The sequence below is a fragment of the Manis pentadactyla genome, chromosome 8 (genome assembly GCF_030020395.1).
Source record: "Manis pentadactyla isolate mManPen7 chromosome 8, mManPen7.hap1, whole genome shotgun sequence".
NCBI classification, from domain to species: Eukaryota; Metazoa; Chordata; class Mammalia; order Pholidota; family Manidae; genus Manis; species Manis pentadactyla.
In genome coordinates, this window is record NC_080026.1 from 136,305,076 (window position 1) to 136,318,482 (window position 13,407).

General features: G+C 51.2%; 2 protein-coding genes across 2 annotated transcripts in view; one reads left to right on the forward strand and one right to left on the reverse strand.

Annotated features, from left to right (window-relative positions):
• The window catches only part of CLRN3 (clarin 3), a 147,981-nt gene that overhangs the window by 47,797 nt on the left and 86,777 nt on the right, over positions 1-13,407 (reverse strand). The window lies entirely within an intron of this gene.
• On the forward strand, positions 1,802-4,647 carry FOXI2 (forkhead box I2). Its single transcript, XM_036923299.2, has 2 exons — positions 1,802-2,382; positions 3,114-4,647. Exons 1-2 carry the CDS (start codon positions 1,872-1,874, stop codon positions 3,557-3,559), a joined length of 957 nt encoding a protein of 318 aa, XP_036779194.2. The 5' UTR covers positions 1,802-1,871; the 3' UTR covers positions 3,560-4,647.

Genomic DNA, 13,407 nt, shown 5'->3' on the forward strand with positions numbered 1-13,407 from the left:
TTGCTGTTGTGGAAGGGGGGAGGGATGTACATGCCCTGACACCCGGCTTGCTCCATACTGAACACATCTAAGTTATGCTCGCAACCATTATTTGACCATGAAAAGACACTTAAAGGGGCAGTCACCAAACAGCTTGCCACATGTACAGAGAACGTGTATTTAAAGTTATGAGGACATACCGCATGGCGACGCTGAGAGGCAGATGGTTCTGGCTGCTGGCTTTGACAGAGCAAGAGGAAGCAGGGGAGTGCTTCCCGTCCGGAGTACTCCCATCTCCCGAGTCCGGAGCCCCTGAGGCGATGGGGGCAGGGGGCTGCCTCTGAAGGGCCCGGGAGACTCCCACTGCTTGTACTCCTTTAACAGCAGTTAGCAAGCTGGGAGGGGAAAGCAGGTGCAGGCCCACTCCCGCAACACAGGCACTCACCAATTTGTTAAATTGTACCACCAGTGGGTATTTTACTGAAATTGGAAATTACAATCTGAGTGGCCTAGAGCCGCACAGAGAGTGAACAGCTGACGCCATCTGGCCCTTTAATTCCAAGGCGCCAAAGTCTCACCCTGGCAGTCCCTGCTCCAGGCCAAGGCCGCCCCCTGCAGAAGGACTGGAACCCTGGTTTTTAAACAAATTGATACTCCTCCGCCTCGGTGATCCACAGCCCCAGGGAAGACAGGACTTCGAGGCCTGGCCCCAGGGCAAGACCAATTTTGCCCGGATTGGCTCCAACGGGCGGGCGTTGGGTTTTTTGGTAATGGGGCTCGTCCCCTTATCACCAGGCGCGAATTTTCGATTCTCCGCTGAAGGCAGGGAGCCCGAACCCCGACCCCCGTAGGCCCCCGCTTTTCCCAGGCACCTGGCCCTGGGGCGCATCCCTCAGAGGCCTGGGGAGCCCGGCAGTCGGGAGCCGGGCAGCGTGGGGAGTCGCGGGGAGCCCGACATCAGGGAAGAGGCAGCAGGGGAGTCGGGGAGCTGGGGGGAGCCCGCGGAGAGTGTCGGGCGCACTGCAGGACGAAGAGGTCCCGGTTTCCGCGGCTTCCTGGGAAACCCATTCAAGGCGCTGCAGCCCTGCTCCCGTGCCCGAGGCCCCTGCGCGGACCAGCCTGAGGCAGCCTCCCGGGACCCCCGGCTCCGGAGAAGAGGAGGCTTTCCTGCACGGCTGCAGCGTGCTGAGCTTCCAGCATCTCCCCCAGGGGGGTTGGTTCATCTGCTCGCGTTTATCGCGCGGACCCTTGGAATGATTTCAGTGCCACTGTCAGCACCCAGCCAGGCCCTCTCCGCGCAGCCCGAGTCCCGCGACACCTGTGGACTTTCGCGACTCCTTGCCCAGCACAGCGGCCCTCTGCTTCCAGCCCAGTAGCCCCAAACACAGGGGGTGCGGGCGATGCGAGATTCCGCAGGGACAGGGACCCCGTGGGTGAGCAAGGGCGCCGCGCTTCCTCCCCACAACCTTGGGGGCTTGCGGGAGACGTGGTACCTGCAAACATCACCAAGGGTCCACGGAGCTGGGGCTGCGGTGGGTGGGGCGTCCCCGGCGGCCAGATGAGGCCGGCATCGGTGAGATTGACAAAGACCACTGACGACTCTGGGCCCAGGCGCAGGCGGCACAGGTCGGGGGAATGAATGCAGTGGCCCGTCGGGACCCGGGCGGCGCGGAAAGCTGACCCCGGGGCGGGGACAGAGACACCACCCATCCCAGTTAGGCGGGGGAGGGGTCTCGCCACCGACGCGCCCCCGAGCTGGGGGCCCCGACGGCCTTTAAAGGGAGGAGGGTGGGGCCGGCGGGCCGCACCTGGAGCTGCGGGCGGTCGCGCCGAATGGGGCGGCTGTAAGCTTCGGGGCTGAGACGCCTGCCCCGGCCCGGCAGCGGCAGGTCATGGCCGCCTACTGCGACGGCTCGGGGTTCTGCTCGGCCCCGCACAGCCCGGCCCCGGCCGCCGCGCACCCAGCCGGCCACAGTCGCGGCGATTCGGGCGCGGCCGGCGGCGGCCCGCGCCTGTGGCTGAACGCGCTGGCTCTCAGCCCCACGACCTACGCGTCCGGCCCCGGGCCCGCGCCGCCCTACGGGGCCCCGGGCTACCCGGCCCCCGGGCCGCTCCTGGGCTCCCGGGGAGGCCTGGCGGGCGCCGACCTCGCGTGGCTGAGCCTCCCGGGCCAGCAGGAGCTGCTGAGGCTGGTGCGGCCGCCCTACTCGTACTCGGCGCTCATCGCCATGGCCATCCAGAGCGCGCCGCTGCGGAGGCTGACGCTCAGCCAGATCTACCAGTACGTGGCTGGCAACTTCCCCTTCTACAAGCGCAGCAAGGCGGGCTGGCAGAACTCCATCCGCCACAACCTGTCGCTCAACGACTGCTTCAAGAAGGTGCCCCGCGAGGAGGACGACCCAGGTAGCCGGCGCGCCGGGTCGCCCGTCCAACACTCCGCGGATTTCCGAAGCCGGGCTGCGGGCGCTTAGGGGTGGGGGCGGCCTCAGACTACCCAGCCCCTCGTTGCACGGCGCGGGGTGCTGGGGCGGGGAGGCGGGGGTGGAGGGCAGGCGTGCTGGGCCGCGGACAGGCGCGTGGAGGGCGGCAGAGCCCGCAGGCCCTGACTTGGGTTTAGCGCCCCGAGTCTGGAATCCGCGCGCCCTGGCGAAGGAAGAGGTAGGAGAACTAGCCAGCTGGGCGACCTGTGGCCCTACTTCACTGGCCCTCGGTGTCCTTTGCTGTAAAATGAGGAAGACCGCGCGTACCAAGGATTGGTAAAACAGACGAGAAGCCGCTTTGGGCAGAGCTGGGGCCTGGGGAGAGGCCAGGCGGGTCAGCTCAGTTTCACTGCAGAGCCACTGCCAGCGTCCAGGGGGCTCCGAGGCCCGTGGGCCTTCTTTCTGACCTTGAACTTAGCGGCGCTCTTTCCCGAGGGTCGCCCTTCCCCGGTCTGTCTGGGGTGTCTGCGTTCTTCCCAGGCTGGCTGTGGAGGCCTGTTCCGGTGCAGGGTGCCGCCTCCAGGTCCAGGGCCGGTGGGGGGCCCCCCGGAGGGGCCGGTGAGGGGCGTGGTGCTTAAGTCGCCTCCATTCCTCGTGTCCACACCAGCGGCCATCACACGTCGGGTTTTCTGAGCAGGGCCTTTTCTCCTGCAGGTAAAGGGAATTACTGGACCCTGGACCCGAACTGCGAGAAGATGTTCGATAATGGGAACTTCCGAAGGAAGAGAAGGAGGAGAGGGGAGGCGAGGGCGGCCGCCCCCTGCGGAGCCCTGAGCCCTGGCGCAGCCAAGGTGCCGGAGCTGGAGGCCCTGGGCGCGGCTTCCCCCGGCCTGCAGGCCTCGCCGACCCCGCCCGCGCCCGAGGCTGCCGCCTGTTTCTCCAGCTTTGCCTCGAGCATGGGCGCCCTGGCCGCCGGCGTTGGCGCCTTCCCCGGGGGTCTGGCGGGAGACTTTTCTTTTGGGAGACCGACGACAGTGGCTGCCCACGGCCCCCAGGCCCCTGGCCCCGCGCCAGGCTTCACCTCTGGCCATCAGACGGCGGCCGCCAGCTTCCACATTGGTCACTTCCTCTACAACAGCGCGGAGGGGACCGAGGTTTGAAGGAGCGCCCGCAGCGTCCGGAGGTGCTGAGCTCAAGCCCCCAGTTCCCGCCTGGGTGACAGCCGCTTATCCGCACTGCAGTTAGTGAACGCCTCGGAGGGAGCGCAGAGCCCCGAGCAGGCACCGAGAGCCCCTGGGCCTCCCCGACGGCCGGCCTGCCCTGCGTCCCTCACCCACACAACCGTTCGGATGCTGCAAGTGGGCGCCCCCACCCCACCTGTCCTTCCTTTTGGCTGGACCTGGAACCCTTGTTCTCCAGGGAGATCTGCCTTAAAGAGGCCATGGGGCCTTTTTCTGGGGGAGACCGGCCCACCCCAAAGAGCCTTCGCACTAGTGGGAGGGCAGCCTGGGTCCAGCTAGGGCTCATTTCCTCCGCCAGCCCAGCCTGGCCCTCTGGGCCTCCGGACCTTGCCTCGATGCTCAGGGGAGGCCCGCAGGGGTTTGGGGCCTGCCCCAGGGGGCCGGGTGACTCCACCTGGGAGTGTGCCGTGTGTGTGTCTGGGATTGTTGGGACTGGTGGTGTCTAAATGCGACTTTCTAATGGCTGGAGCTGGCATGGTGAGGAGGAGGGTCCTGCGAGGCAGGAGCCTCCCCTGGGAATGCCCACTCGTCTCTCTTTCAAGCAACTCCAGACCTCACTGACCTTGCTTGTCCTAGCAGCAACGGGGCGCCTCTAGGGGCCACCAGAGCGGTGCCTGGTGCAGCAGGCGCAGGATGGGTTCAGGCCTGCCCCGCTCCACCCGCACTCACCAGGCTCACATGAGGCAGCTGAGGGTAGGCCGCCGTTGTCTTCCCTCCCCTCCTGCCCCTCATCTCCCAGTCTGGGCCAGAGCTGCAGGGCCAAGCCTCCACCGCCTGTGTGAATTTTGCATTTGCCCAGAAGATTATGTTTGGAGCTTACGGCCACTGGGAGGAGCGATTTGGGCCTCAGGGTCATTTCAGCGCCCAGAGAGGGGCTGGAGGGGCCCCTCCCTGGCAGGAGAGGAGGGAGGGGACAGCGTTCCCTAGGAGCAGGCTCGGGTTGGGCAAGCCCCAACGCTCCGGATCCCCCACCTCCACCGGGCGCAGGGTTTCTGCTTCCTTCCAAGTCAGACCGCGGGGCCCAGCGCAGCAATGCGAAGGAGCACAGCGCTGCCCCAGGCCCTTAGAGCTGACAGGACAGGGGTCCTGGTGAACAGTGGGATGTGTGTGTGCGTGTAGGGTGGGCGGGAGGAGGTTCGGGACTTGGATAGAACAAGCCAGGAGTTGGGGTGAATGTGGCCCAGGGTCGGATTTCATTGAGCTTTCCCAGGGGCAGCCAGAAAGCTGGGACCTCCCCAGCGGCGCTGTGGCTGGGAGAAGGGAAGCAGTGCTGGCTCTGTGGTCTCAGGGTGCCCAGCCAAACTAAAACCGCCCCCACCCAGATGTCTTTTGGGAAAACATCCCCCAAATGTAATTAAAACCAAAGAGAAAAGGAAAATCCTTACCTCATAAATAAAGTAATTTTTTCTCCAGCCTATTTTAATACACTAAAATGCTAAAAAATAAACACCAATATATGTGACTTGACTGTATCTGCTTTTTGCTGCATTAGAAGAATTCCACCACTATCTGAAACATATCCAGCTTAGACTATGGGTTTGAGGGAAACTTGGAGACAAATTTTTTTTTAATTACTTTGACAACATTGGGAAAGTACAATATACAATTTGAGAAGAGAGCTTGCAAAGAATTGGCTAACAAATATGTATGTAAACACATTGGTATGAAGCCGCTTTTGTTTGCTCCAACAATGGCTTTTCTGCTAAAGTCGAGGGAAAAAGCTTTTCAGGAAGACATGTTCGCTAAAAATTGATTTTTGAAAATTGTTCATCCATTCAACCATACTGTTACCACCAATAAGTCATTGTATCAGTGACTTTTATTGCAAATAGATGGAATTTTGATGAGCAATGCATAGTTTAAAAATAATTCTAGTGGTGTGGAGAATTTGAAAATCAGAATCCATCCCGCCTCCGGGACAGTCCGTGTCAGGAAGCACCGTTACATGGTAGGAAGAGGGGAAGCAGGCTAGAGTGCAGTCACTTCAGTGGTGCTGGCCTAGTCAGTATCAGAGCAACTTCCCATTATCCCAGGGAAGTATTTCCCAGAGGAAAGAAACTATGGGATGAGATAAAAGTAACAGCAAATCAGCTTGTAGTCGTTTATAATTAGGTACTCTCCCCTGGGCAGACCTCAGGGAACTTGACTGTAGTTGTACAAGCAAACCATGTAGGGAACCAGAAGACCCACTCCTGTAGGTCAGGAGAACGCAGAGCCAGGAAGAGCCCCTCCCTGGTGCCTGCAGCCCAGTGGGGGCACTCGGGCTCTACCTTCACCTTCCTGTCCCTTTGTTGTCTTTGAAATAGCAAAGCCTATCGAAAATTCCAAATTACGTGAAAAGTAATTGTAAACCTTTACAGAAGAGTACCTCTGAACCATGTTACAAGCACCTGGTGGTAAGTTATTGGAATACTCAGCCCGAATAAGCCAAGTATTGAATAGTTTTTAAATCCAGAAACAATGTGCTTCAAATTGCAGAAAGACAGTTAGAATGGCCAGAATATAAACTTTTTAGGAATTCTTTCCATTGCCAAACAGTAGGGGAAGTTTTCAGGTAATTGAAAATAAAAGATTATTAAGAAAGTAGATAGTAATCACCCAGGGGAAGATTGTAGCCACTGGGTGACGAGGAATCCCCACGCAGAAAGAACCATTGTGACGAAGACTCGAAAATTTGTTGGAAGTATTTTTCATAACTAGTGTTTTGAAGAGCACTGGGTTTCAAGATAGGAGTTTACATTTCACATACTGATGAAGCATTGAGCATATCTGCTTATGAGGAACTTAAGCTTTGCGTTTAGCAAGGCTGCCTGGGTTATTGATGTTCATTCAGTCTTTAATTTCCTAAGCCATCAAGGGCATTTTTTCCACTCAGGGAAATAACAGTACAGTAATTGTTATAACACTTCAGTGAAACAGGGAGTTTGAATTCATCACCATTTTGCTGATAGAAAAGCTGAGTCAGATAGCTAAGGGATCTCTAGCGGCTCATCTAATGAGAGCTGGAAAGGACTCCTGATAGACAGGCAGCCTGCAAGGCCCATACTCAGACATGCACCTTCATGTGCAAGCATCTCTGCGCGTGCGCGCGCACAGCCCTGTCCTGGTCAGGATCCTCCAGAGAAAAGCCATAGATGACAGCACCTACCCTTGATACTCAAAGGCATGTTAATTTCAAATAACACTGAGAACATCACACTGGCATTCAGGGTCTGACTTCAGATGGAGAGACGTGCAAGCACCACAGAATGCAATAGGGGTCAAGTCACATGTATCTTAATAAAATGTGATGCATTCAGTAAATCTGGGTGGCCAGCTACGTAACAGGCTTGTGCTACAGCCTGTGGTAAATGGCCTGGGCCTGCTGCTGCCCTCACGGTCTACTATCAGCAGGCAAGACAGAGATGAAGGAGCAGTTACAGCCAGGGCTGTGGCTGTTTGGCTCCTAGACAATGACTTTATGGTCAAGTCAATAAGCCGCCCATCTGTTAACAGACAACCTCCGCACTTGTCCTTACATGCACCTCACAGCGTTTTCCATGCTCTGTGAACTTCAGAATGTGCGTGGCTGGTTTCTCAGGTTTGTACCGTCTCTGTGATTTAGGCAGGAGTTGAGCACTGCTCCAGGCGGGAGCAAGTCGGTCCACAGCATCATTTAGGAGCCTTAACATAAAAACTATCCTCTTATTAGAAAACCTATCGTCTGATGGTGACAGAAGATCGCAGCTCTGGTGGCCAGGGCTGGCCCTTCCCCAAGGCTCCTGGCTATGGATTCTTTTGGCCCATTGCTGCCTTCATTAGTTGATGCTTTGGGAACTTTTTCTCTTTCAATCTAATATGAAATTTGCTAAATACGATTCAAGGTGAATTGCCTTGCCCCGGCAATAAAATGACTCCCAACTTTGGTCAGCGATCATCAGTGGCAGAATTCAAAATATTCCTAATTTCACTCAGTTCACAGAGGGTAGATGAATATCAAACTGGATTTTCACATACACAGGAAAATCAGAATTGCATCCCTGCTTTAATATAGACCCAATTGACCTGATGAGTCACTGAGGGTTACTCTACACCCCGAGAATCACCCATTGCTTCATCAGACATTGATTGAACTTCAAGGTGACAAGGATGCTGTTAGATGTCTAACGGACACTGTCCCAGTAAGCTTCACAACCACCCAGCAAGACAAGGATTCATTATCCCCATCCTACTGACATGGACACAAACCAAAGCCGCGACCATCAAGGGACTTGTCTCCCAGAGGCCACAGGTAATACTAAGTTGCGTCAGCAGGAACCTGCCTACCCCTGGCCCTGAGTTCCCTGCCTCCCACTTCCCCTGTCGGGTCCTAAACAGACATCACTTTTCAGGAATTTTCCTGACATCCAAAGTCAAATTTAGGTGCCCCTCAGCTCTGCTCCTGCAGCCCCTGGGTGGACCATCTGCCCCAGATTGTGGTCTATGTGAGGAGGAGCCTGCCACTTTATTTTTCGGGTAGCATCCCCAGTGTAGATACCCAGGTGGTTGCAGCTGAATATGAAGAATGAATGAATGAAAGAGTATAGTCCCCTAAGCTGTCCATATATTCTCTCTCCCATTATAGGCACCCCCCCAAGTCCCCGATGATGGGTTTGATTCCTGCTAACCTAGGGCCAAGTCTTCTGCCCTCCAGATACAAAAATGGGTGAGACAGAGCCCTGGGGAGACAGAGCCCTGGGGAGAGCTGGTGTGCTGGGGACGTTGCCCTGAGCTAGGGGATCTGGAGGAGAGGAAATTCCAGAGCTGCAGAGGGGCTGAGGCCCATGAGGTTCGGCTAGTCTGTGAAAGTTGTCCCGTGTGAACACGAAAGCAACCGTAATAATACAAACAATGCCCCGAGAGTCCAGGCTGGCACCTTGGTGACGTCAGCCTGTTGAGAGGGTAACTACCTGCCCCTTCCTCTGCAGGATGACTCCTTACTTGCCAGGGATGTCTGGGCATTTTCCACGCCACCCATCCCTTTCCCCTCTGCTCTTGCTGGATCTAAATCCCGTCAGCTAGAACAAGGCTCAGCACCCAAGAAAGCAGGAAGAATTCGAGGACAGGATTTGTGTCATGCTCCTGGGTTCCTCCCATGGGCCCTGGGCTTAACAAGACTAAAAGAAGGGGGCAAGTAAAGAAGGTGTGTGTGACAGATCCTTTCCACACCCTTCTTCCCTTCTTCCCCAAGTGCTCAGGGGCTAATCCATCCAGCCCCCCCCCCCCCCCCCCCCCCCCCCCCCCCCCGTCCCCTGGGCTGGCCTCCCTCCTGCCCACACCAGTGGCTGGACTTGGCCTGAGGCGCACATTAACTCTGCACCTGAGCCAAAGCCCCGCTCCCTTTGATGGGACCTCATCTGCTGAGTCGACTTTCCTCGGAGTAGCCTAAGGGCAGGTGGGCGCAGGGGAAGATGGACTTCTGGAGTGAGAAGAACTGATACTTTAATGAAAGGTTTCTGTTTCAGGATTCTTGAAAAGTACGGCGCCTGATTCTTTAGGTTTTTTTTGTAATCCTGAGTGGAGTGGGGCTGCCTCATCGCTTTGTTTACATTGCCTTCTTTTATTTTTTATTTTTAAATTTCTGCTAAAAAAACATTATTCACATCATGTATTTTAACTGGGGGGAAAAAAGCAATTTGTCACATCACTTAAACAATGCAACATAAGAAAGAAATTACGAGGAAAGAGGAAAAACTTTTAAGGAATCATTTGTTATGCAATTCTTTTTTTTCTTTATAACTGAAATATAATTGACTATAACATCAAATTAGTTTCAGGTGTGTAGCATAATGATTCAATATTTGTATGCATTGCAAAACAGCACTACAATGAGTCTAGTTAACATCCATTACCTCACATGGTTACAAAATCTTTTTCTTGTAATGAGAACTTTTAAGTTCTACTCTCTTAGCAATTTTTAAATACACAATTGTTAACTTCAGTCACTGTGGTGTACATTACATCCCTGGGGCTTACATATTTTATAGCTGGACACTTATATTTTTTAACTGCCTTTATATAATTCTTAAGAGATTTTTTAAAACGCTTTTAAGCTAAACTTTTTTGTGGAGCATTCACTATTTAATTTTTTTTAGTAATGCCCTGGTTAGTATATAATATGTGAAAAACATGTAAGAGACATAAGAAAGGTAAGAATCTACAATAGCATACTTTTCTATTACTTCAAGACTCTTTTTCTGCAATGATAGGAATGCATCTTCATATCAGGCTTTGAATGTGTAAGTCTGTTTGTACACATAACCATATTTATATATTCATTGAAGGCATGAAATTAAAATGAGATTTATAACAGGAAAAAGCCATACATTTTCAACTAACTGTTGTGATGGATGTTTCCGCATTCTTCTGGCCTCTCAGGAGGGCCCCACTCTTGGGCTCAGATTTCACACCTGCTCATCTTGCCTCACAACTACCTTGATGTCCTAATGGGCGCCCTAAGGAGAAAAGCGTTTCAGCATCACTGAGTGGAGAATGGCGAGCCCGCTGGTGTCCACTGGCCCAGGCTTTCACAAAACCAGACACAGGGCTGCAGCCCTTGTGAAATGGAGATGTTCAGGTTAGAGGTGATGGAATCAAATGCTTTCAAATGCTGTTTAACAAGAGCCTGAGTGAAGTCTTCAAGAGAGGGCAAAATCGCAGTGCTGGTTTTTGAATTTAGGTCCGCAAACCCCTCTGGTTGAAATGCACCCAGCTGAGGCACTCCAGCCTGGCCTGAGTGAGTTAGTGCTGAGCACCCGTAATGGAGTGCCTGCTGCAAGCTAGGACTTCGGAGACGTGACTTCTACCAAAGCTCACAGACCAGGGAGGTGTCATTAACTGAGCTTTGCAAATGAGAAAACTAGGGCTCAGAGAGGCGAAGTGGCTTACCCAAAGGGAGCAGCAAACTCCGAAGTCCATAGTTTTCCTACTCTCTGCGCCGCCTTTCATGTGAGTAGGGGAGGCAGTGGAGAAACGCCATGTTCTTGGTCCTCCAGCTCTGCTCTTGAGAACTTTGTCCATTGCGTCCCATTCCTATGATAGATCAGCCACAGAACAGAAATATGACTCACTTTGGACTTTATTTTCTTAAAAATACAATTTTGTGGATATGATTAGAAAATAGAAACAGGACTCACTTTGGACTTTATTATAAAAAAAGCATAATTCCATAGGCATGCTTTTAAAGATAAAAATATGATCAATTGCTAATTATAAATTCTAATTTAGTAGAATTATTTAAATGAAGAGAAATCACTAAATGAATAGAAATACAAGCTATTTCTTCAAAACAGGAGAGAAGGAACAAATAAATTATAGCAGGAAATTCCAAATCATCATATCTGGTCTGCCACCTAATTATTGTATGGCCCACGAGCTAAAAGTGGTTTTTACATTGTTTAAAAAAAGAATGCAAAAGAAGACTATTTCATGACATGAAAAGTTACATGAAATTTAAATTTCAGCACCCATAGGTATAGACGCAGTAAACACAGCACGCCCATTCATTACATGCTGTCCACGGGTCCTTCAGCACTGCAGCATCATAGCTCAGCGTAGACCGCAGCAGCATTCGAGACCAGTGCCTTTCTGCAAAGCCTGAGTGACCACTAGCTGCAGCACAGCTCGCCGAGGACAACGTGCGCTGATGCCCCAAGATGTTTTTCCATTGCCGGGGCATACCCATTATGTCAAAAGAAGAAAAGAAGAAAAGAGTGGACTTCAAATGTCCAATTTTAAGGCTCAGTAGAGTGTGGATTATTTTGTCATCGAATTAGATGGTGCGGCGTGGTGTTTACGCAATGACACCATATGTGTGCTGAAAGAACGCTGTCTGTATCAGCATTACCAGCAAGCCCCTCCTCACCCAGCACAACGAAGGACAGAAAAATCAGGAAATTTACAAGGGGCTCTCTCACCACAGAGGAATTTCTTCATAAACATAAGAAAATGGAAATGAGGCTGCGACCCAAAATAAGTTTGTGAATGTCTCACTTGTTAGCCAGGCACAGAAAACCATTCGCTCACAATGAGCCCATCAAATTGGGTTTGATTGTAGCAGTTGGAGAAATGTGCTCAGAAAATTCCCAGAAAAAATAAACTTGTTTAGGACTATTAGCTTTGACCTCATTTCTAGTCTATTGTAATAATATATTACAATTTGAATGTCATCAATACAAACGTGTGGGAATCTGTTTCTCTCTTGTTATATAAGTGTCACGAGATATCCTCAATTTTGCCTCTTGGCCCACAGTGCCTAAAGTGTTTGTCATCTGCCCTTTACAGAAGAAAGTTGTTGACACCTGATCTATTAGATGACAGGAAAGGAGGGTGGGAAAGAAGAAGTAAGAGCAAACACAAAATAAGATGTAAAAATAAGCCCAAATACATAATTAATCATCATAAAAGTAACTAGAAAAATTGGTCTGAAGACAGAGGATTGGATTTTTGTATTTTTACTGCTGCTGCTAAGAAATATACCTAGAATTAAACTTCAAGGAAAAATGATAGTAAAGAGGTGGGGAAAAAAATAGCAGAAACATTTTAACCAAAAGAAAGCTGGTATAGCAATATTAATAAAATAATAGAATGTGAGAGTATATTGATATGGATAAGGAAGAAATCTACACAATAATGAAAGAGTTGGACCATCAAGAAGGTATAAAGAATATATGCAATCAAATATTTTCTCACAATTCAGTAAAGAAAAACTGACAGAAAAAGACATATTTGACAAATGTGGAGTTGGTGATTTGAACCTGCTTCTATCTAGACCAAGCAGACCCCCCCCATCCCACCCAAAACAGATTAGTGACACTGTGGATCTGAACCTCAACATCACCCAACTTGATATAATAGAGATAATTAGAAGCACATGCTAAAAATGACAATAACACACACTTTACACAAGTTTTACTTTATAAATTAACCACAGACTAGGTCACAAGGGGAAATCTCAACAATGATGGAAGAACTTTGTCATAGAGACCGTGTTCTCTGACCACAGTACAATTAAACTAGAACCCAACCAGAAAAGATCACTAAAAATGTCTGGATAGCAAAATAAATTCTGAACATTCTTCAGGTCTTAAAAATGTCATGAGTTAAAGAGGGAATGGAAACGACCAATTATGAAAGTGCTTGAGAGATGGTTGTTAGAGGTAAATACACAGCGCAACACTTTTTGAATGAATTTATTTAGAAAAACAAGGGATATAAAAATAAGCGAGTTACATGTTCAATAAAAGCAACTAGAAAAGAGAAATGATTTTAAAGAATCAAGAAGGAAGAAAGCCTAACAGTGAGTATCTACTAATGAAATGGAAACCAATCGAGACTTCCAACAAGGCCAAGCAGAGGTTCTTTAAAAAAAATGAATAAAGCAGGTAAATTATCAGGAAGACAGACCAAGAAGGGAAGAAAGAGGAAAACAATAGCAATATTAGGAAAGATGGGCACCCTCGGTCCCTATGTGCTATCTTCCCCTGGCAGTGCTGGGTGTATTCAGAGGCCCAGTAACCTATGTTTTTGCTGGTCGCTCCCCAGTTTCTCCCAGAGGCCTTGCTGGTGCCCTAAGATTGCTGCAATTGCTTCCTGACACATCGCGTGATGGCTGGGTCAGTTTCTTCAAAGTAGACATCCCTCTTGAACTCCACACATGTATATCCAGCTGCCTGGTTGATGTCCTCCGAGTCCTAAGACTCATCATCTTAGAGGTAAGAGTTTCAATATTGAGACAGGAGCCAAAGACA